At 42.4% G+C, this 25,939-nt stretch overlaps 1 protein-coding gene across 1 annotated transcript in view; it reads right to left on the bottom strand.

The window, feature by feature from the left end:
- SLC4A5 (solute carrier family 4 member 5) overlaps positions 1-25,939 on the bottom strand; it is a 135,742-nt gene that overhangs the window by 104,630 nt on the left and 5,173 nt on the right. Inside the window, exon 3 of the mRNA XM_075858486.1 lies at positions 2,711-2,840. Coding sequence (XP_075714601.1) covers positions 2,711-2,840 — 130 coding nt within the window. The remainder of the gene's footprint in view (positions 1-2,710; positions 2,841-25,939) is intronic.

The following is a 25,939-nucleotide window of genomic DNA, read 5'->3' on the forward strand; positions in this document are numbered from 1 at the left end:
GTTGGGTGTCCAGTGGACTCACGCGGAATCTGGCCCTGCTCGAGCTGTTCCCCATCGTGGTGGCGGCGACCATTTGGGGAGACAGGCTCAGGGATAAGAAGGTTTGTTTTTACTGCGACAACATGGGGGTGGTGCTGGCCTTTAATAACATCACGGCGTCCTCTCCTCCGGTAGTTCAATTGTTGCGACATTTAGTGTTGGTGTGTTTGTCGTTGAACGCGTGGGTGGTGGCGGTGCATGTGCCGGGAGTACGGAATTGTATCGCTGATGCTCTTTCTCGCTCGCAGTGGGACCGGTTTCGGAAATTGGCACCGGGAGCGGAACGTATCGGTTTGGCTTGTCCGGAACATCTTTGGGATCTGGTCTCGGTCCCGTAGAACAACTGGTACAAAGGTCTTTGGCGCGCACGACGTGGAGTGCTTATTCTGCTTGTTGGAGGCAGTGGGAGGAGTGGGTAAGAGAGTTGGGTGACGTCAATACGGATAGAGACAGGTTGGTGGCACTTTTGTACTTTTTAGGGGACGCCTGGGAGGCGGGGTTTTCAGTGGCAAAGGTGAACCAGTTCATATCTGCGGTGGCGTTTGGTTTTAAGTTGCGAGGCTTTCAGGATGTATCTAAGGAATTTCTGGTGCTACAGGCTTTGAAGGGGTTGCGCCGAGGTAGAGTGGAGGCGGATAGTAGAAGGCCTGTGTCGTTTGCTTTGCTTAGCTCGTTGGGCGGTTCATTAGCATCGGTCTGTCGTTCTTCAGACGAAAGGGATTTGTTTCGGTTAGCTTTGTCGTTAGCGTTCTTTGGGGCATTTAGAGTGGGTGAGTTGGTGTCGCCAAGTACCAAACAGGCAGGGGGGCTGAGATCTGGGGAAGTGAGCTTATTCGCAGATCGGCTGGAGGTATGGTTGCGGCGGTCAAAAACTGACCAATTAGGGAAGGGTAAGCTGATAGTTTTGTTCGCCCTCCCGGGGTCGGTTATGTGCCCAGTAGAGTGCATGCAGGGTTTTAAGCCGCGAGCGGGGTCTCCAGATTTGCCTTTGTTACGTCATGTGGACGGGTCGTTTTTGTCCAGGTTTCAGTTTGGAGCTGTATTTAAAAAATGTCTGACGGCGGTTGGTGTCGCGGCGGGCTCATATTCATCTCATTCCTTCAGGATTGGCGCAGCAACTGAAGCGGGGCGCTGGGGGTTGGATGATGAAGGGGTTCGGCGCATTGGTCGTTGGGAGTCCAACAGATTTAAGTCCTATGTCCGCCCCCATTTGTTATGAGGTTTGTTGTTAATGCTTAAGAAATGTTTTATATGGTGGTGTCTAATTGTTTTTCTGTTTCAGATTCGCCTCCGTGTTTGGTGTGGTTGCTGGGTCATTCTTACGTGCACTGGGGGGCTTTGAGGGCGGACGTCCGCCCGGACGGTCGCCAGTTGCGCATTCCGCGACAGGATGCGGTTGTGCATTGGCTGGGATTTAGAGGTATGTCATGGAGCAGGGTGTTGGCGGAATTCCAGACATATGCCCGGCTTGATAGGGTTCCGGAGGTCTTAGTGTTGCACGTGGGTGGGAATGACTTAGGAGTCCGCCCCTTTCGTGAGTTGGTGCGGGACATCAAACACGATATGTTGTGTTTGTGGGTTTCTTATCCCAAGTTGGTGATAGTGTGGTCGGACATAGTCCCGAGGAAACATTGGCGGTTGGCTAGGTCAGTGGAGAGTGTCAATAAGGCTCGCATTAAAGTTAATCGGGCGGTGTCCCGTTTTGTAGCAAAAAACGGGGGCATTTGCGTGCGGCACAGGGATTTGGAGTCAGGAGTGGGGAACTTCTGGAGGAGTGATGGGGTTCATCTGACCGAGGTTGGCATTGATCTTTGGAGCTTGGCGATAGCAGAAGGAATAGAAAGGGCGGTGGTGGTGTGGCGGAACTCACAGGCTTAAGGTGGTCAAGGCCTGTTTCGCTGTGGCGGGGGGAGTCCTTGAGGCCAGTCAGTACAAAATGGTGGGGGGGTCGCATCGGGGGTATGCGTCCCCCAAAAAAGGTACATGGTTGAATACTTCATCGGGTGTTATCCCTTTGAAGTGGTCTTCTGGTGGAAGGTATATCACTTTAAGGCTTCATCGGGTGTTATCCCTTTGAAGTGGACTTCTAGTGGTCGGTATATCACTTGAGGGCTTCATCGGGTGTTATCCCTTTGAAGTGGACTTCTAGTGGTTGGAGCCATCTGCAGAGGTGAACGGAGCTTCCGAGCTGGTTGACGGCTGGAGGTAATTGGTGGTTTGCAGATGGCTAACTCGGTGTGTTCTTAAAAAAGGAATATCTGAAAGGGCTTCAAGGACTTCCTCTGCTCGGGTTAATGTTAACGTTAAAATTGTTATTTACGATTCTGACCCATGTTGGGTCATGTGAATTATTAGGAGGAATTCTCTGGTGCATTCCTAACTAGTTATCCGAATGTTTCAGATTTAAATTGTTTTTATAAAACTGTGAAATTAATAAACGGCTGCTGTGGCCATTTCACATCCAACCTCGGTGTCACGTGTCTTTCCTAAAGGTAGGGGTGGAGGGATAGGATGGGTAAGGGAAGGTTCATTAACACACGACTCTACTTAGGCAGGTCATGTAAAATCACTTTATTATAAGTGAAATGAAAGCATATTTTGTCAATGGTCTAAATTATTACTTATTTCTAAACATCTATCAATTTCTATAAATGACGGTTTAGTGACTTACCTTGCGGTTTCCTTCCACTCCAGCTCATCACCATCATACTGCAGAGTGTCCATCTCTGTGAATAAAGTGGGATTTGGTGCCTCCTCATCTTCCCCCAGAATATATCGCAGACGTTCAGCCGCTGGAGACACTAGTGATAAACAGCCATCATTAGAACGCAACATAAAATCCATGGACTTTATTTTTCTGCAATTATTTGTTTATTTCAATGCGACCGAAACTAAAGTTATAACAGGATTATGATACTAGAAATATCATTTATACACAGGAAAAGAGCAAAAGCTCCATTCAAGTCTCCAATACTATACACAGCAGAGGTGTAAAGAGCTCTCCTTACAGGGGGATATTTTTACGGTATGACATTGGATATTGAATGATGCTCCTCTTTAGGGCATATAGACTTATTTAAAGAGGCTCTGTCACCAGATTCTCAAACCCCTATCTCCTATTGCATGTGATCGGCGCTGCAATGTAGATAACAGTAAGGGCATGACCACATGTGGCGGATTTCCTCCGCAACTGTCCGCATCAATGCCGCACAGAATCTGCGTTGCAGATTCTGCTGCGGATCTGCACAAAATGTGCAGTAAATTGATGCGGACTAGCTGCTGCGGATTGCGGGAAAAGTGCTTCCCTTCTCCCTATTCAGTGCAGGATAGAGAGAAGGGACAGCACTTTCCCTAGTGAAAGTAAACGAATTTCATACTTACCGGCCGTTGTCTTGGTGACGCGTCCCTCTTTCGGCATCCAGCCCGACCTCCCTGGATGACGCGCCAGTCCATGTGACCGCTGCAGCCTGTGCTTGGCCTGTGATTGGCTGCAGCCGTCACTTAGACTGAAACGTCATCCTGGGAGGCCGGACTGGAGACAGAAGCAGGGAGTTCTCGGTAAGTATGAACTTATATTTTTTTACAGATAGCTGTATATTTGGATCGGTAGTCACTGTCCAGGGTGCAGAAACAGTTACTGCCGATCGCTTAACTCTTTCAGCACCCTGGACAGTGACTATTTACAGACGTCTCCTAGCAATGCTCCCGTCATTACGGGAGCCCCATTGACTTCCTCAGTCTGGCTGTAGACCTAGAAATACATAGGTCCAGCCAGAATGAAGAAATGTCATGGCAAAAAAGCAAGACGTATCCGCAGCACACATAACATGTGCATGACAGCTGCGGACTTCATTGCGGAATTTAGAATCTCCATTGAAGTCAATGGAGAAATTCCGCCATGAGTCCGCCACTGCTCCGCAACAGACAGAGCATGCTGCGGACACCAAATTCCGCTCTGCAGCCTATGCTCCGCAGCGGAATGTTACGCATCGTCTAAACGAACACTTCTAAATAGAAGTGGAAGTCAATGCAGAAACGGCTCCGCTGCGGATTAACGCTGCGGAGTGTCCGCAGCGGAATTTAAGTGAAATTCCGCCACGTGTGAACCCAGCCTAACGGTTTTTTGTTTTTTTTTAAAACGTTCATCTTTGGCCAAGTTATGAGCTATTTTAGATATGTGCAAATGAGCTTTGAAATGGACAACTGGGCGTGTTTTTTTTCGTATGTCCAACTGGGCGTGTATTGTGTTTTTAACTGGGCGTGTTTACTTTTTTTTACTAACTGAGCGTTGTGAATAGAAGTGTATGATGCTGACGAATCAGTGACCAATCCTGACACTTCTGAATCTTTTCTGTGAGATTCCAGCAAGCCACGCATAATCTCGCGAGATTACGAGGTAAACGAGATTTCGTTTCCCTTGCTGGAAATCTCACAGAAAAGATTCAGAAGTGTCAGGATTCTGAATACACATGACGTCCAGGCTGGGGGTCATGTGTATTCATTATCAGGACACTTGTGTATGTGGCTGCACATCGTTCTAGTAAGAACACTATGTGCTGTGTAAATGAATGGAGGGGAGTGCATGATGCTGATTGGTCACTGATTCGTCAGCATCATACACTTCTATTCACAACGCCCAGTTAGTAAAACAAGTAAACACGCCCAGTTGGACATACGAAAAAAAACACGCCCAGTTGTCCATTTCAAAGCTCATTTGCATAAATATAAAATAGCTCATAACTTGGCCAAAAATGAACATTTTTAAAAAAAACAAACGTTACTGTTCTCTACATTGCAGCGCCGATCACATGAAATAGGAGATAGGGATTTCAGAATCTGGTGACAGAGCCTCTTTAAGTGTCCAGCACAGAGATTCCATACTGTTTTACAATGTAGGGTGGATGGACCCTCAGAATCATTTCCTCTGATGGACCCAAGGAACATCAGTCTGTCACTTGGGATCACACCAGGCTTGGGCTGGCCCACCAGAAAACCAGAGGATCCTCCGGTGGGCCAATGTCTAACACAATAATGGGCCTTAAAGGTCCAACAGAAGACAACCCAAGTTGGAGCTCTTTGGAGCAAATCAACCTGCCACTAGAGTTTATTTCTTATGGGATGATTCACAAATTAGCTATTAGACCTTATTGATGCTGCGTTCCATGTGTATAATGATAACAACAAGGACTATGATAAAATGAAATGTGGACATGTACCTATTCTATAAAGATGGAGAGTGGGCCCTCAGAATCATCTCCTCTGGTGGGCTCAAGTATCCCCAGTCGGACGCTGATCACACCTTCCTTTTTTGAATGCTTAGCTAAACTTGTGGAGTTATAAGGAGTTAACCAAAGATGTGTCCTTAAAATCTTATTTTTGTCTATTAAAAATGTCAGGTGAATGGTCGGAAAATATTTTAATTAAATATGTTTTAGTGGGTAAACATTTACATTTTACATAATCCTAATTAGCATTGTAATAACCACAAAAACAGTATATAGTAGAAGCTACATAGTTACAAATACATAACTATCCTGATATATGGCTGAGAAGCAGCATTTAAATAAGTGAATAGTATTTTATGTAATCATTGAAAGGTTCGTGGAGAACACAGATGATCCTTCCATAGTGTAACGCTCTCTGGATCTGAATTCATGAATGGTGTAATCTCAGGATTTAGTACATTGCTAGAATTACCCAGATTTAAGCATCCTGCTCCTTTTTGTGAGCTGCAGAATGTTGTTCCACTTTTGTGGGCACATAACAGAATGTAGTATGCTCATGAGCAGAGGTGAGTGCCTGGCTGCTCCGCTTGGCTGTGTATGGCCCTTCATTACCCTTAAGCACAGAGCACTGCTGGTCTATGTGTATTATGTGGATCACTTCTGAATGAGCTGTGAAACTAATTTTATTATATTGCGAAGATGTATTTACCTATACACCTAAAACCGAAATGACTGTATTTTCTTTAAAATGAAGTTCTACATTTTCAATTAATTCGAGTTTGAAACATACTGACAATGCCATTCATGGCATCCTTTACTCGGCCAAGCTGCCACTGAGGGATGCTGTTGTCACGTGCTGACTGGCATTAATATAACCACTCTGAATAATGTGCTCACGGAGTACAGACTGCTGGAAATAGCCGCTATGTGTGGCAGAGGTGAAATTTACTGCAGCCTTGTAATGTTATTATCAGAATTGTCTTATTTGTAAAGAGCAATCCAGGTTATAACATTTCTTATACAATATTTGTCTCTTTTTGAGGGTCAGTGTTAAGCTTCACTTTAAACAAAACTGAGAATTTGACATTTTACAGTGAGTGGAGTTTGATGGAGTTCTTTCAGCTAACAGTTGACTAAGACCTGGTAACTTTACTAGTGTGCATATTATCTGAGGTTTACGTATCTACGATAAAAAAAATAAGGCAATTTAGCCAATAGGCTTAATTTAAAAAAAAATCCTACTGTTTTGATTATACAGCTTCTATGCGGACCTATGTGTCCCCATGGTTACAGACTACAAACAAACCCTGTGTAGTCTAATCTTGCAGTCATGTGTTCTCCCACTCACTCTTTGTTTTGCTAACCTATAGACAGTATACCTTCATTAACCCTTTTTGCTGTCTTCACGTACTTCTCATTATGTGGGGGTTCACCTGGAAACCAATAAGGACTCATGCACACGACCGTAGCCATGTGCACGGCCGTGATTTTCGGGTCGGCCGGCCGTGGAGTGTCACCCGCGTGCCGCCCGCAAATCGCGGGCCGTTCACATAGCCGCATCCATTATTTTCTATGAGCCTGGACCGCAAAACACGGCCGTAATAAGACATGTCCGTTCTTTTTGCGGTCCAGGCTCCTGGGCCATGCAAGGACCATGGAAACCATGGTCGTGTGCATGGGCCCATTGAAATGAAAGGGGCCGCAATTCACCAGTAGATTTTCGGGGGAATTGCGGCCGCAAAAGCACGTTCGTGTACATGGGGCCTAACAGGCAGGCCATCTGCTGCGGACTGATCCTATTATCCCTTTAGAACTATTATGGCTTCTGTGAATATATAGGAAGCATAGTCGGATCAATTGAGCAACCAAATAGTCTAATATATATCAAAATCTAATACTTGCAATAGTTATTTTAGTCTTAGTATATGAACTGTAGGGGGTAGCAGGATGGTATTAATGCAGCTATTTACAGTGTAATCGGTAAATGGAAACTACTGAACAGCGCTCCCTTCCTTCCTCAATGAAACAAATGTATTAAGCAAGCTGTACTAGTTGTAGACATTTAGTGAATTTAACCAAAAATGCATTACTATTTTTTTCTGGGTACTACTGCATTGATCGACAGCACTTAAGGGCCTTTTACACCGGCCGACAACAGGCCGGTGCAGCGAGCGCTGTTTAACGAGGCATTTACACAGGGAGATGTGCTGCCGACAACGACAATATTTTACTTGTTTAAAACGATACGATCAGCAAATGATCGAGTGTTTCCTCGTTCATCTGCTGATCGCTGCCCTGTTAACACAGGGCAATTATCAGCAACGCCTGTCTTCCCGATAATCGCCCAGTGTAAAACCCCCTTAAGAAGGTTGGTACACTCAGGGCCGCCATCAGGAATTTCAGGGCCCCATACAGCTAAATTTTCTGGGCCCACCTTTTACTGCTCGCGGGAAAAAGACGCCGACGCCTCCCATTGAAATCAATGGGAGGCATTTTCGGGCCGTTTTTGACGAGTTTTGCGACGCGGTTTCCGCGTCAAAAAACTCGTCAAAATACTCTGTGTGAACATAGCCTTACACGTATAAATTCCCTGCGAGTGGTGCAGCACCCCAGCCTACTATATAATGACATTCTGCAGCTTTCTGTCTTCCTGCTTCAGTTCCTCATGATTTTCAAGATCTCTGCCTGCTGTCTGTGAATGAGAACATTAAAACCAGTCCTGGCTTATTACTTTCACAGCTGATGGTCTTGTTACAATGTATCAGTGTAGATAAGAGCCATCTGCCTGGAGTCCAGCACAGGAGAGGGGTTTGTGCTGTTGCTGCGTTTAGCTCACAGATGATTGACTGATACATTGTAACAAACTTTCTTATATACAACTTTAACGCCATACAGCCCCCCCTTGTAGAGAACGCTATACAGCCCCCTCTGTAGGTAACGCCATACAGCCCCCTCTGTAGGTAACACTATACAGCCCCCCTGTAGGTAACGCTATACAGTCCCCCCTGTAGGTAACGCTATACAGCCCCCTCTGTAGATAACGCCATACAGCCCCCTCTGTAGATATCTACAAAGGGAGCTGTATGGCATTACCTACAGGGGTGCTGCATAGCGTTACCTACAGGGGGGACTGTATAGCGTTACCTACAGGGGGGCTGTATAGTGTTACCTACAGAGGGGGCTGTATGGCGTTACCTACAGGGGGGCTGTATGGAGTTCTCTACAGAGGGGGCTGTATGGAGTTCTCTACAGAGGGGGCTGTATGGAGTTCTCTACAGAGGGGGCTGTATGGAGTTCTCTACAGAGGGGGCTGTATGGAGTTCTCTACAGAGGGGGCTGTATGGAGTTCTCTACAGAGGGGGCTGTATGGAGTTCTCTACAGAGGGGGCTGTATGGAGTTCTCTACAGGGGGGGCTGTATGGCGTTATCTACAGGGGGGCTGTATAGCGTTACCCACAGGGGGGGGCTGTATAGCGTTACCCACAGGGGGGACTCTGAATGGCGTTCTCTACAGTGGGGGATGTATGGCGTTATCTACAGAGGGGGCTGTATGGCGCTAACACCATACAGCCCCCACTGTAGGTAACGCTATACAGCCCCCCCTGTAGGTAACACTATACAGCCCCCCCATGTAGGTAACGCTATACAGCCCCCCTATAGGTAACGCCATACAGCCCCCCTGTAGGTAACGCCATACAGCCCCCCCAGTAGGTAACGCTATACAGCCCCCCTGTAGGTAACGCTATACAGCCCCTCCTGTAGGTAACGCTAAACAGCCCCCCCTGTAGGTAACGCTATACAGCCCCCCCTGTAGGTAACGCTATACAGCCCCCCTGTAGGTAACGCCATACAGCCCCCTCTGTAGGTAACACTATACAGCCCACCTGTAGGTAACGCTATACAGTCCCCCCTGTAGGTAACGCTATGCAGCCCCCCTGTAGGTAATGCCATGCAGCCCCAACCCCCCCAAAAAAATGCGACCTACAGTGTGTCCTACAAAATACATGTATCTCCTCTCCACAGGATCTCCACAGGATAGGGGATACATGAGTGATCGCTGGCAGCGATAGGGAGAACGGGGGACTGAAAGTCCCCCGAAGTTCTCCATGACTAACTTCTGACTTCCGGCGTCTGCGCAGCTCAATAAAAATGAAAAGAGCGCTGGTCACGCATGCGCAGAAGCGCGACCGGCGCTCCATTCATTTCTATGGAGCTGCCGACACAGACCCCGGAAGTCCGAGGTTTGTGATGGAGAACTTCAGGGGACTTTCAGTCCCACGTTCTCCCTATCGCTGCCAGCGATCACACATGTATCCCCTATCCTGTGGATAGGGGATACATGTCTTTTGTTTAATGGCAGAGCGGGGAGACACCTCCCTGCTCTGCCGTAGTGTTAAGTGGCGTCGCGCTGTAGCAGCCATAGCGACTGCTAGCGGAGCCTCCGGCCATGATGGGGGCCCGGGCCCCTTACAGAAGTACCCCTAATACCCCCCTGATGGCGGCCCTGGGTACACTAATAAGGTGCATGTGCATTCTGTAGTATGGCAATGTTAATGGGCACTACTACTCTCAGCATGACCTGCACTGCTCAGCAGGATCACTACAGGAACTAATTTGGACACAAATAGAACTGAAATGGGCAGATATCTCAAAACTGGCATCAAACCACTAATAGTATATAGAGAAATTTTTATTTGATTTGGGCAAAAGTTACCAAAGAGGTGTATCAATGTAACGGAAGATTGGTTAATTGTATTTCTTCTAATGCAGAATGATTTGCTCTCAGTAGGTGGCACTAGCTCTGCATGAAAATTAAAAAAAAAAAAAATGACTTCCAGCAGGGGTCATATTATTTCAAAGAGCCATTAAGAACATAACCTAACAGAACCTAACAGTCTCCTCTTTGTTTCTCTGGCTGGCTTACTCAGAAATGCAGTTTTCACGCATTGTATGTCAAAAGTTAATCCCACATTATTTCTGTAAAATAATTCCTCTTCATTTTATACCTACATTCTGGAGCGGTTTAATTACCAAACACTGATAGCAGAAGGAAAAAATCTAATAATGTTAATTTGTACTAGAAAGAATCGGAGATGACAGATATGTATCTATCAAATACTGGGGCACCTGAAATCCTAGCATTTGTCAAGCAATTCTATGCTTAAAAAAAATTGCCCACAACTCATACAGAATACAATAAAGAATTTATCTGCAGTGAAGAGAAGAAAGATGTTCGTCTTTTTGGGTTTGTCCTCTTTGGACGGTCCCTTTTTGCTAGAAGGGTCACAATAAGCTGGACACAGGTTGTGCTGCTGCAGGGACCCTCAGCAATCAGCAGGTAAACTTGGTAGCAAGTGTGTAATTCCCCTGCAGTGCCACCACAGGGTAAATTAAGTATTACAGTTCTTACTACATTCAGTAGGCTATTCATATAATACACGGGCATGCCAGTTCCTCCAAAGGGAGAGATGCTCTTTGTAGCCACTCTCGCTTATAACTGAGAGTCTTGAACTCTCTCTATTAACTCAGAATTCCTTAATAGAATTTTGTAAAATGGGTTTTGTAAGCCGATCAACCCTTTTAAGTGCCCTAGAAACTTTTATAATTTTTCTATTTTTTTTTAACCAAGTTGCTATAATGATGTATAATTATTAGAATAATAATTTGTATGTATATAGCAGAGGTCTATATATAGGTATATCAGCATTGACTGTGCACTGGGCATTAACAGTACATAAATCTATCGAATATATTTTTAAACACTTTGCTGGAATTACCTAAATGAAATGTTCATGACCTAGGGGCCAAGTGCTTTGGCTAGTGTCAATTGGAAGTGAAAAGAATGTATCATGTATGAGGTGAGATGAAAATTTCACATAGGTGGCACCCTCCTTTGACTGCAGGGGACAGGATTTGGAAATATATACGGTCCATACCTACCTTTTCCCATCTATAATTTGCAGAATGTGTGGGGAGGGGCATTAGAACTCTTTTGTCTCACTGTTTGTTTGAGCAGTATATGATATGCAGACAATTCATTCACATCAGTCTCTGCCAGGAGTGGGGATTACAATCTGAAATGCATGCGGACACACAGTATCAAGATAACTAACCTATCTGGAGGAAACGGAGTACTTACAAGAAAACCAACACAACACATAGAGCAAAACAGCATGCAGATTTGGACTGCAAAGCATCAATGTTAACAACCGTCAGTATAGGTGAGCAAATCTGTAAACCTTTGCTAGGGCATGAAAACTAAAGTGATAAACAGCAGTGAACAGTTTGCTGGACATCTGTAAATCTCCTTACCATGGGACCAAAGTGCCTCACAAATATAAATTTTCCACTTCACTAGAATGATTTAAAGGTTATGGACGAAGGTTATATATATATATATATATATATATATATATATATATATATATATATACATACACACACACACACACCGTGTTCCAAATTATTATGCACATTGGATTTAAGTGTCATAAACATTTAATTATTAGTTTTTCAATTAATCTCATGGATGGTATTGTGTCTTAGGGTATGTTCACACGCACTAATTACGGACGTAATTCGGGCGTTTTTGCCCCGAATTACGTCCGAAAATAGCGCCTCAATAGCGCTGACAAACATCTGCCAATTGAAAGCAATGGGCAGACGTTTGTCTGTTCACACGAGGCGTAATTTACGTGCCGCTGTCAAATGACGGCGCGTAAATAGACGCCCGCGTCAAAGAAGTGACCTGTCACTTCTTTGGCCGTAATTGGAGCCGTTATTCATTGACTCCAATGAATAGCAGTGCCAATTACGTCCGTAATGGACGCGGCGTTCAAGCGCCTGCACATGCCGTTACGGCTGAAATTACGGCTATGTTTTCAGGCTGAAACATCCCTGTAATTTCAGCCGTTACGGACGCCCTCGTGTGAACATACCCTAAGGGCTCTTTGGATCATTGTTGGCAAACTTACAAAATCAGCAAGGGATCAAATACTTATTTCCTCCACTGTACCTGCAAACGCCGATGCTGCTGCAGAATCAACTGTAGCCTCTGGTGCCGATGTGTCCTCGCTGGTCCGACACGATGCAGGACCTGGGGCAGGAAGTGAGTGACGTCACAGCGTGATCTCTCGAGAACACGCTGTGTGTCTGCACTGCCAGAAGCTGGGCGTTCCGAAGAGAAGTGGATACTTCTCGTCAGAACGCCCAGCTAGTAAAAGAAGTAAACACGCCCCGATGTACGCACATAATACACGCCCAGTTGGACTTTTACTTTAAACACGCCCATTTTTGCAAGCCTCATTTGCATAAATACAAAAATGGTCATAACTTGGCCAAAAATGCTCGTTTTTTAAAAATAAAAACGTTACTGTAATCTACATTGCAGCGCCTATCTGCTGCAATAGCAGATAGGGGTTGCAAAATCTGGTGACAGAGCCTCTTTAAGTGTGATCATCGTACTCTGAAAAGATTTGTGGCTGATTCAGAGCACAGATGGGTTAGTTCAGATAAAGGCATAATCAGGAAGGTTTCTGCCAGACAAATTAATAGGATTAGGAGAGCAGCTGCTAAAATGCCATTGCAAAGCAGCAAACAGGTATTTGAAGCTGCTGGGGCCTCTGGAGTCCCGCAAACCTCAAGGTGTAGGATCCTCCAGAGGTTTGCAAGTGTGCATAAAGCTATTATTTGGCCACCCCTAAACAATGCTCACAAGCAGAAACGGTTGCTGTGGGCTCAGAAATACATGAAGACTAATTTTCAAACCGTGTTGTTTACTGATGAGTGCCGTGCAACCTTGGATGGTCCAGATGGATGGAGTAGTGGATGGTTGGTGAATGGCCACCATGTCCCAACAAGGCTGCGACATCAGCAAGAAGGTGGCGGAGTCATGTTTTGGGCTAGAATCATGGGGAGAGAGCTGGAAGGCCCCTTTAGGGTCCCTGACCTCTGCAAAGTACATAGAGTTTATGATTGACCACTTTCTTCCGTGGTACAAAAAGAAGAACCGTGCCTTCCGTAGCAAAATTATCTTCATGCATGACAATGCACCATCTCATGCTGCAAAGAATACCTCTGTGTCATTTGCTGCTATGGACATAAAAGGAGAGAAACTCATGCTGTGGCCCCTATGTTCCCCTGACCTCAACCCTATTGAGAACCTTTGGAGCAACCACAAGCAAAATATCTATGAGGGTGGGAGGCAGTTCACATCAAAACAGAAGCTCTGGGAGGCTATTCTGACATCCTGCAAAGATATTCAAGCAGAAACTGTCCAAATACTCACAAATTCAATGGATGCAAGAATTGTGAAGGTGATATCAAAGAAGGGGTCCTATGTTAACATGTAACTTGGCCTGTTAAGTTTTTTTTGATTGAAAGAGCTTTTGATTTCTGTAAATATGACCTCCTGATGCTGCAAATTCAACAAATTACCATTTTAGTTCTCTTTACAACCTTTAAAAAATTTTGATCTCTGTCGTGCATAATAATTTGAAACAGTGCATTTTGAGTTTTTTACTTCTAAAAAAAATCTTTTGTCATTAGTATATTTGTTCAATAAAATTCGCATTATACTCCAACGGTTGATGGCTTGAAGATTATACTGACTGCCATTTGCATCGACTATTTAGGAAAATCAGAGAAAAATAACATTTGCATAATAATTTGGAATGTGGTGTATATATAAATAGATTAGTCAGTGTGTTTAGTGTAACTTTGAAAATAGTTTTAATTAAAAAATCATTTTACTTTTGGGGATACTGTTGTTCTGTATTCTCTATACAGAACAGCTGTATCGTACGCTTTGCACTGAATCTGTCGGTCCCGGGGGCCTGACGGGTTCAGTGTCGGCGGGTCCTGCGTGTCCTTGACACGGAGGATTCACCTGTAAAAAATCACTTCTAAGTTCATAACTTAGATGTGATCGATTACAGGTGGATCCTGCGTGTCACAGACACCAGGACCGGCCGACACTGAGCCTGTCAGGTCCACGGGACTGACGGATTCAATGTAAAATGAAAAGATACAGCTGTTCTGTATAGAGAATACAGAACAGCTGTATCTCCAACAGTAAAACTAATTTTTAATAAAAACTATTTACAAAGTTACACTAAACACACTGACTAATCTATTAGTTTTTTTAAAAAAATGCCGTCAAAGGAGTCAATAGTCTTTAAATCAACACTATTATTATTATTATTATCATTATTATTATACTTTTTATATTTATTACTCCACATTATGGCAAGGAATCTACTTTTATTTAACGATTACTACCAACCTGATTTTTTTTTCTTTTTTAAATTCGATATTTAAAGAACCCTAATACAACTATTGTTGGGGGGAGAAACAGAATGTGGGGAGAGGACTAGACAACAGGATAAGGAGATCCTTTCGTTACAAAACATCAGTGTAAATAAAAAGGACCGATTAATGTCAAATCACATTTCTGATAATAAAAGTGAAAAACTGACAGGCAAGTTAAAGTGTATGTTCACAAATGCCAGAAGTCTAGCAAGTAAAATGGGGGAGCTGGAGGCCTTGATACTGGAAGAAAATATAGATATAGTTGGTGTTGCTGAAACATGGCTGGACTCTTCACATGACTGGGCTGTAAATCTACAGGGTTTTACACTTTTTCGTAAAGACAGGACAAATAGGAAAGGTGGTGGTGTATGTCTGTATGTGAGAAGTGATATGAAGGCGAGTGTGAAAGAGACAATAGTGGGTGAAGACTGTGAGGAGGTTGAAACCTTGTGGGTGGAACTAGAAAGGGAGGTAAACACTGAAAAAATTACTTTTGGTGTAATCTATAGACCCCCCAATATAACTGAGGAGATGGAAGTTCAGCTATATAAACAGATGGAGCGGGCTGCACAGACGGGTACTGTAGTGATAATGGGAGATTTTAATTTCCGGGATATTAATTGGTGTCATGGTTCGGCTTCAACTGCAAAGGGGAGACATTTCCTCAACCTGTTGCAGGAAAATTTTATGGGCCAGTTTGTGGAAGACCCGACTAGAGGTGAAGCTCTGTTGGATCTGGTCATTTCTAATAATGCAGATCTTGTTGGGAATGTCAATGTTCGTGAAAACCTCGGTAACAGTGATCACAATATAGTTACATTTTACCTATACTGTAAAAAACAAACGCAGGCTGGGAGGGCAAAAACATTTAATTTTAAGAAAGCCAATTTCCCCAGGATGAGGGCTGCAATTCAGGATATGGACTGGGAAGAACTAATGTCAAATAATGGAACAAATGATAAATGGGAGATTTTCAAATCTACTTTGAGTTATTATAGTGCAAAATTTATTCCTACAGGTAATAAGTATAAACGACTCAAATTAAACCCCACATGGCTTACACCTTCTGTGAAAGGGGCAATACATGACAAAAAAAGGGCATTTAAAAAATACAAATCTGAGGGTACAGCTGTAGCCTTTGTAAAATATAAAGAGCTTAATAAAATCTGTAAAAATGTAATAAAATTAGCAAAAATACAAAATGAAAGGCAGGTGGCCAAGGATAGTAAAACAAATCCTAAAAAATTCTTCAAGCATATAAATGCAAAAAAGCCAAGGTCTGAACATGTAGGACCCCTAGATAATGGTAATGGGGAGTTGATCACAGGGGATCAAGAGAAGGCAGAGTTACTAAATGGGTTCTTTAGCTCTGTATATACAACTGAAGAAAGAGCAGCTGATGTAGCCGGTGCCAGTGCTGTTAATATATCGGCTGATATACTGAATTGGATGAATGTAGAGATGGTCCAAGCTAAATTAAATAAAATAAATGTGCACAAGGCTCCGGGACCAGATGGGTTACACCCTAGAATTCTTAAAGAGCTTAGTTCAGTTATTTCTGTCCCCCTTTTCATAATATTCAGAGAATCTCTAGTGACTGGTATAGTGCCAAGGGACTGGCGCAGGGCAAATGTGGTGCCTATTTTCAAAAAGGGCTCTAGGTCTTCCCCGGGTAATTATAGACCAGTAAGCTTAACATCCATCGTGGGGAAAATGTTTGAGGGGCTATTGAGGGACTATATACAGGATTATGTGACAATAAATAGCATTATAAGTGACAGCCAGCATGGTTTTACTAAGGACAGAAGTTGTCAAACTAACCTAATCTGTTTTTATGAAGAGGTAAGCAGAAGTCTAGACAGAGGGGCCGCTGTGGATTTAGTGTTTTTGGACTTTGCAAAGGCATTTGACACTGTCCCCCATAGACGCCTAATGGGTAAATTACGGACTATAGGTTTAGAAAATATAGTTTGTAATTGGATTGAGAATTGGCTCAAGGACCGTATCCAGAGAGTTGTGGTCAATGATTCCTTCTCTGAATGGTCACCGGTTATAAGTGGTGTACCCCAGGGTTCAGTGCTGGGACCACTATTATTCAACTTATTTATTAATGATATAGAGGATGGGATTAATAGCACTATTTCTATTTTTGCAGATGACACCAAGCTATGTAATATAGTTCAGACTATGGAAGATGTTCATGAATTACAGGCAGATTTAAACAAACTAAGTGTTTGGGCGTCCACTTGGCAGATGAAGTTTAATGTAGATAAATGTAAAGTTATGCATCTGGGTACCAACAACCTGCATGCATCATATGTCCTAGGGGGAGCTACACTGGCGGATTCACTTGTTGAGAAGGATCTGGGTGTTCTTGTAAATCATAAACTCAATAACAGCATGCAGTGTCAATCAGCTGCTTCAAAGGCCAGCAAGATATTGTCGTGTATTAAAAGAGGCATGGACTCGCGGGACAGAGATGTAATATTGCCACTTTACAAAGCATTAGTGAGGCCCCATCTAGAATATGCAGTTCAGTTCTGGGCTCCAGTTCATAGAAAGGATGCCCTGGAGTTGGAAAAAATACAAAGAAGAGCAACGAAGCTAATAAGGGGCATGGAGAATTTAAGTTATGAGAAAAGATTGAAAGAATTAAACCTATTTAGCCTTGAAAAAAGACGACTAAGGGGGGACATGATTAACTTATATAAATATATTAATGGCACATACAAAAAATATGGTGATATCCTGTTCCTTGTAAAACCCCCTCAAAAAACAAGGGGGCACTCCCTCCGTCTGGAGAAAAAAAGGTTCAAGCTGCAGAGGCGACAAGGCTTCTTTACAGTAAGAACGGTGAATTTATGGAATAGCCTACCGCAGGAGCTGGTCACAGCAGGGACAGTAGATGGCTTTAAAAAAGGGTTAGATAATTTCCTAGAACAAAAAAAATATTAGCTCCTATGTGTAGAAATTTTTCCTTCCCTTTTCCCTTCCCTTGGTTGGACTTGATGGACATGTGTCTTTTTTCAGCCGTACTAACTATGTAACTATGTAACTGTGTTATTATTTTAACTCTGATTACCATTAAATTCTTCCTCCATAAAGGTAACATTTTTATAAAGGAAGAGACAAAGCACATAAAATAAGAAAGCGCATAAAATAAGAATTGTTTTAGAATTGTTTTTTCAAACACAAAGTGTCCAATGGAGCAAATTTGTACCAAAATCAAACCCATTGAGCTCATGTGATCAAATACATGGCAAGTTGAAAGAATTGTAGTGCACATTTGAGCTATACAGTGTTTACCCCTGGAAGATAAAGTAGGGGGCGTAGTGTTTATGTAGAGATTTAGTGTTTATTTGGAGATTGTCTATATAGTCGGCCTATGCGGACATATCCCAGCCATCACGACTCAGGGTCCAAAGTGAACACAATATAGATGTGGAAGATTAAGTGTTAGACATACGATCTTATGTTAGTGCTTTCATACATGCATAATTTTCTCCTCTGTTAAATAAAATGTGCAGACAAGAACAAGAGAAAAAGGCTGCACTTCAAGTTGAAAATATCAAATAGATTTATTCTCCCATATGTGCAATGAAGTAGTGCAATGTTTCAGCTGCTCAATGCAGCCCAAAGGCTCCACTACTTCATTGCACATATGGGAGACTAAATCCATCTATTTGATATTTTCAACTTGAAGTGCGGACTCTTTCTCTTGTTCTTATCTGCACACTGTGGGATCTTCAAGTCGGATTCCTGGAGGTCGGCACCCGTTTGCCCTGGAGGCTTTGCTGTTCTGCTGTGCTGCCCACACTCCTAAACCTTTGTTAAATAAAATGAATAATATACTTTAGTGTATATAGATATGAGATGGAATGATGGATGGATGGACTCTTAAATAAAAATTATACTATATTTTTCTGTATATTCTGTGAAATATAGATATGAGATAGATAAACAGATAAACATGGATTCAGTAGATAGATAGATAGATAGATAGATAGATAGATAGATAGATAGATAGATAGATAGATAGATAGATAGATAGATAGATAGATAGATAGATAGATGGATAGATAGGAAATCAATATATTCTACTGTATTGAATAATATGATGTATTTAATCATACAAGACTTTACCTAAAATTCTTGAGCACAGAACATGGTGGTGAATTCAGTGCAGGCAGAATTATAGGATGTGAGCTGCGGCCCCTGAGTGCTATATCTCTCGCCCCATACTAGTGTCCCAGGTCTTACCTGGAGGTGGTTCCTGCATGTTGCCCCTCTGTCCTCTTCTCTAGTGACTGAAGTTATTGTACTTCAGTTACACAGCTTAGTGAGCAGATTACAGAAGGTTTCAAGTGCTTTACTATAGACAGGGGCTTTCAGAGAGTGAGGTCACAAAATCCTGTATACAGAGGTGATTCAAACCAAGCCTAACTCAATGCAGCTCAGTGTTCTGTATGTTATCACGTAATTTAATAATGAATAATTTCACCCTTATATTTAATTATTTGAAAGAAATGCTTTTTAGACTGCAATATTGTAAAATCTATTTACAAGAGGTGAGCAGAAGCCTAGACAGAGGGGCCGCTGTGGATATAGTGTTTTTGGACTTTGCCAAGGCATTTGACACTGACCCTCATAGACATCTAATGGGTAAATTAAGGACTATAGGTTTAGAAAATATAGTTTGTAATTGGATTGAGAATTGGCTCAAGAACCGTATTCAGAGAGTTGTGGTAAATGATTCCTACTCTGAATGGTCCCCGGTAATAAGTGGTGTACCCCAGGGTTCAGTGCTGGGACCACTATTATTCAACTTATTTATTAATGATATAGAGGATGGGATTAATAGCACTATTTCTATTTTTGCAGATGACACCAAGCTATGTAATATAGTTCAGTCTATGGAAGATGATCGTGAATTGCAAGCAGATTTAAACAAACTAAGTGTTTGGGCGTCCACTTGGCAAATGAAGTTTAATGTAGATAAATGCAAAGTTTTAAAGGACGGGTGTCGCAAAAAAAAAAAAATTTTTATATCAATTTGCTTTTAGTGTTTTATTAAAAAATGTTTTATTTATTTGTGTGTTTGTGTTTTACTTTTTTTATTTTTTAACTTTTTCTTGTGTATGGGGGCTGCCATTTTTTTTTCATCTCTGTATGTGTCGATTAACGACACATACAGACATGGAATATGGCACATACAGCCCCATAGTGAATGCGAACGGGACCCGTTCCATTCACTATGCTGTACGCCGTCTGTGTGGGAACGTCCGGCGCCAGTTTCTTGTGGATCAAAACTGCGGCCAGACAGTAAGATTACTACTTCCGGTCGCGGCTTCCGGACATGTGTTCTAATGCAAGCACTAGGAGCGGAGGGAGCGGAGGGAGCAGACGGAGCGGACGGACCGGAGGGAGCGGCGGCGGCAGGGGCAGGTAAGTTATTTCTGTGTATGTACGTGTTTTAGTGTGTGATTACTACTGTATGTAAACCTACTACACTGTGTGTTAGCTCAAAAAATGGTGACACACAGTGTAGGAGGTTTGACCGTTCAATCCCCTCCTTTCTCCTGGCACTAGCCAGGATAAAGGATGGGGGATTCTGTGAGTTCACTAGAGCGAGTGTGTCTTCTCAAATTTTGCAGCATAAAGCAATGTGGTTGCTTTACCACATGCCAATGCTGCAATTTTGGGAATTGCTCCATCTAGTGACCAGCACAGGGAAATGTTAAAAATTAGAATCTAATTTATAATATTTCCTGACACGTGAAAAAATAAAAAAAATTAGAACAATGTTTAATCATTTATACACTAATTGTTTAAATAAAAAAAAAAAAAAATTTCTAGCGACACATTCCCTTTAATCAGCTGCTTCAAAAAGGCCAGCAAGATATTGTCGTGTATTAAAAGAGGCATGGACTACTAAGGGGGGACGTGGCAATTGAAGTGAACAAAAACTGGTGTATCCAGCACTCAGTATAAAATATTTTGGCTTTATTCGGTCATTTTAAAACAGAAAGATTAAAATAAAAATCCCTGAGTGGTCAGAAAAGCGTAAGTGTCGTCCCGGGATTTTTATTTTGAACTTCCTGTTTTAAAATGACCGAATAAAGCCAAAATATTTTATACTGAGTGCTGGATACACCATTTTTTGTTCACTTCAATTGCCTTGTATACCTGCTGTCGACTCAGGATTATTTTAGGAGTATCTCCAAGCACCTTCAACATTTGGACATGGAATCAATCAACTGCACAAATTAACGCAGGGGAAACGCGGTGAGCGAACTTGAAGTAATATTTTTTCTAAGGGGGGGACATGATCAACTTATATAAATATATAAATGGCACATACAAAAAAAATGCTGAAATCCTGTTCCATGTAAAACCCCCTAAAAAAACAGGGGGCACTCCGTCCGTCTGGAGAAAAAAAGATTCAATATGCAGAAGCGACAAGCCTTCTTTACTGTGAGAACTGTGAATCTATGGAATAGTCTACCGCAGGAGCCGTCACAGCAGGGACAGTAGATGGCTTTAAAAAAGGCTCAGATAATTTCCTAGAACAAAAAAATATCAGCTTCTATGTGTAGAAATTTCTACCTTCCCTTTTTCCATCCCTTGGTTGAACTTGATGAACATTTTTTCAACCGTACTAACTATGTAACTATGTAACTATTTACCATCAAAGTGGGAATGGTGGAAGTTAGACCACTAGGACCCCGATCATTCGCAAGGGACGAGTTTGGCGAAGCACTGCAGGTTGTATCTTTTACAAGCATGGCTCTGCACTTGTCCAGGTTCTGTGCCTGGTATCTCACTCAGTGCCATTCACTCATCGCTCTGATGAACAACCCTGCACAGCCCATGGATGACAGTGGCACTGTGAGTAATAAAACTACGGAGAAGCTGAGGCTATCCACAAGCATTTAGACCCTCACTTTGATGGCATATCCTACAGATCAACATTAAATCTTGGAAACGTTTTTTATTGTATCTTAGGCAAAAATTTCTCCTAAGAACCACAATCCAATACATGATTAATGAGGAATGGAATGGAAGACCCTTGGTTCAACATAATTATCATGTATCCATATACCATTCTCGGCAATTCTACCAGTGGAGTGCTTTGTGGAGTCCACAATTCCCAGCCAACCGTGCAGGAGATGAGAGTTAGTATCATATGTATGCCAGTCATCAACAAACAGTTAAAGAGGCTCTGTCACCAGATTTTGCAACCCCTATCTCCTATTGCAGCAGATCGGCGCTGCAATGTAGATAAGAGTAAAGTTTTGTTTTTTTAAAAACGAGAATTTTTGGCCAAGTTATGACCATTTTTATATTTATGCAAATGAGGCTTTCTAAAGTACAACTGGGCGTGTTTAAAGTTAAAGTACAACTGGGCGTGTATTGTGTATGTACATCTGTGCGTTTTTACTTCTTTTACTAGCTGGGCGTTGTGAATAGAAGTGTATGATGCTGACGAATCAGCATCATCCACTTCTCTTCGTTACCACCCAGCTTCTGGCAGTGCACAGACACACAGCGTGTTCTCGAGAGATCACGCTGTGACGTCACTTCCTGCTCCAGGTCCTGCATCCTGTCGGACGAGCGAGGACACATCAGCACCAGAGGCTATATTTGATTCTGCAGCAGCATCGGCGTTTGCAGGTAAGTCGATGTAGCTACTTACCTGCAAACGCTGATGCTGCTGCAGAATCAAATGTAGCCTCTGGTGCCGATGTGTCCTCGCTCGTCCGACACGATGCAGGACCTGGGGCAGGAAGTGACGTCACAGCGTGATATCTCGAGAACACGCTGTGTGTCTGTGCACTGCCAGAAGCTGGGTGGTAACGAAGAGAAGTGGATGATGATGATTCGTCAGCATCATACACTCCCATTCACAACACCCAGCTAGTAAAAGAAGTAAAAACGCCAAGATGTACGCACACAATACACGCCCAGTTCTACTTTAACTTTAAACACGCCCAGTTGTACTTTAGAAAGCCTGATTTGCATAAATATAAAAATGGTCATAACTTGGCCAAAAATTCTCGTTTTTAAAAAAACAAAACTTTACTCTTATCTACATTGCAGCGCCGATCTGCTGCAATAGGAGATATGGGTTGCAAAATCTGGTGACAGAGCCTCTTTAAGCTATGTAAACCTTTGAAAGTGATTTGTGAAATGTCAGTCAGTGTGTTTGGTGCAACTTTCAAATACTGTTTTATTAAAAATTATTTTTACTTTTTGAGATACAGCTGCTCTGATGAGTACAGGATTCAGCAAACGATACAGCTGCTCCGTATACAAGATACAGAGCAGCTGTATCTCAAAAATGAAAAACTATTTTTTGATAAAAAATAATTTGAAAGTTGCACCAAACACACTGATTGACCTTTTTCTATATATATATACACTACCGTTCAAAAGTTTAGGGTCACTTAGAAATTTCCTTATTTTTTGCAAGAAAAGCACAATTTTTTTCAATGAAGATAACATTAAATTAATCAGAAATACACTCTATACATTGTTAATATGCTAAATGACTATTGTAGCTGCAAACGTCTGGTTTTTAATGCAATATCTACATAGGTGTATAGAGGCCGATTTCCAGCAACCATCACTCCAGTGTTCTAATGGTACATTGTGTTTGCTAACTGTGTTAGAAGGCTAATGGATGATTAGAAAACACTTGAAAACCCTTGTGCAATTATGTTAGCACCGCTGTAAACAGTTTTGCTGTTTAGAGGAGCTATACAACTGACCTTCCTTTGAGCTAGTTGAGAATCTGGAGCATTACATTTGTGGGTTCGATTAAACTCTCAAAATGGCTAGAAAATGAGAGCTTTCATGAGAAAACTCGACAGTCTATTCTTGTTCTTAGAAATGAAGGCTATTCCATGCGAGAAATTGCCAAAAAACTGAAGATTTCCTACAACGGTGTGTACTACTCCCTTCAGAGGACAGCACACACAGGCTCTAACCAAGTAGAAAGAGAAGTGGGAGGCCCCGCTGCACAACTGAGCAACAAGACAAGTACATTAGAGTCTCTAGTTTGAGAAATAGACGCCTCACAGGTCCTCAACTGGCAGCTTCATTAAATAGTACCCGCAAAACGCCAGTGTCAACATCTACAGTGAAGAGGCAACTCCGGGATTCTGGCCTTCAGGGCAGAGTGGCAAAGAAAAAGCCATATCTGAGACTGGCTAATAAAAGGAAAAGATTAATATGGTCAAAAGCACACAGACATTGGACAGAGGAAGATTGGAAAAAAGTGTTATGGACAGACGAATCGAAATTTGTGGTGTTTGGATCACACAGAAGAACATTTGTGAGGCGCAGTACAACTGAAAAGATGCTGGAAGAGTGCCTGACGCCATCTGTCAAGCATGGTGGAGGTAATGTGATGGTCTGGGATTGCTTTGGTATTGGTAAAGTGGGAGATTTGTACAAGGTAAAAGGGATTTTGAATAAGGAAGGCTATCACTCCATTTTGCAACGCCATACCATACCCTGTGGACAGCGCTTGATTGGAGCCAATTTCATCCTACAACAGGACAATGACCCAAAGCACACCTCCAAATTATGGAAGAACTATTTAGGGAAGAAGCAGGCAGCTGGTATTCTATCTGTAATGGAGTGGCCAGCGCAGTCACCAGATCTCAACCCCATAGAGCTGTTGTGGGAGCAGCTTGACCATATGGTACGCAAGAAGTGCCCATCAAGCCAATCTAATTTGTGGGAGGGGCTTCTGGAAGCATGGGGTGAAATTTCTCCCGATTACCTCAGCAAATGAACAGCTAGAATGCCAAAGGTCTGCAATGCTGTAATTGCTGCAAATGGAGCATTCTTTAACGAAAGCAAAGTTTGAAGGAGAAAATTATTATTTAAAAAAAAAAAACATTATTTCTAACCTTGTAAATGTCTTGACTATATTTTCTAGTCATTAAACATAAGTGTGAGTTTTCATGGAAAACACAAAATTGTCTGGGTGACCCCAAACTTTTGAACGGTAGTGTATATATATATACTTTCAAAGGTTTACATTTTTATTTAGAAAAACAATAAATTTTGACGGAGTTATGACCTATTTTAGATTTATGCTAATACATTTTTTAATGCCCAACTGGGCGTGTTTTTACTTTTTGGCCAAGTGGGCGTTGTGGAGAGAAGTGTATGACGCTGACCAATCAGTGACCAATCAGCATCATACACTTCTCTCCATTCATTTACTCAGCACATAGTGATCTTTTTAGCCTAATCTCGCTGTAAGCTGTCATTTACAGCGTGATCTTGCGAGATTACGCTTGGTGTGCTGTAAGTCCCACACAAACGTTACCGAAGTGTCGGGATTGTGAATAGACATCCCGTCCTCTCAAGACACTTCAGTAACGTTAATGTGTGAGTATGTGACAGCACATAGTGAACAACGCAGGATCACTATGTGCTGAGTAAATGAATGGAGAGAAGTGTATGACGCTGATTGGTCACTGATTGGTCAGCATCATACACTTCTCTCCACAACGCCCATTTGGTCAAAAAGTAAAAACACGCCTAGTTGGGCATTAAGAAAGTCATTAGCATAAATCTAAAATAGGTAATTTTTTCTAAATAAAAAACACTGCTGGAATCTACATTACAGCGCCGATCACATTATGTAGTATATAGGCCACTTATAATGTGGTGACAGAGCCCCTTTAAGCAAATAAAGTTTATTTGGCGCATGGGTACATGATGCAGGTGCTTGCCTCTGATAACTGTATTCTAAGGTTGGGATCATACCTTTGCCATCAAAATGCATTCTTTTGACATGAATCATGGTAAAGCCGTGCCATTTTGCTGTTATTTTTGCAAAAAATTGCAGCAAAATGTCAAATTTGTGTCATGATTCGCAGGAAAAAATATATAATTTTGACCGCAACGTGCGAACCTAGCCTAAGGTGGATGCGACTGAAAATCAGTTTGAAACATCTGAATGGAACGTGCAGAAATCCATTGCACCTGCAGTAGAAACAACCCTATTCACATGAATGGAACAGATTTTGAATCGCAGAAATGTCTGCAACAAAATCTGCAGCGTGTGACTGCACCCTAAGGCTGGGTTCCCACAGTGCAGATTTTCAGCGGATTTTGTCTGCATTTTGTCAGCCAAAGCCAGAATTGTATCCAGGAGAGCAGACCTATAAGGCCTTTCTTTATCTATTTCTTATGTTTAGGTTCTGTTCCCGGTTTTGGCTTAAAAAACGCATGCTAAATCTGCAGCAAATCTGCACTGTGTGAACCCAGCCTAAGGGTCAGTTCACATGTTCAGGATTTGATGGGGATGAGCAAGTGCGTATTTCTTATGGTGTAGATTTCAT

Source organism: Rhinoderma darwinii, chromosome 3, assembly GCF_050947455.1.
Source record: "Rhinoderma darwinii isolate aRhiDar2 chromosome 3, aRhiDar2.hap1, whole genome shotgun sequence".
Classification (NCBI taxonomy): domain Eukaryota; kingdom Metazoa; phylum Chordata; class Amphibia; order Anura; family Rhinodermatidae; genus Rhinoderma; species Rhinoderma darwinii.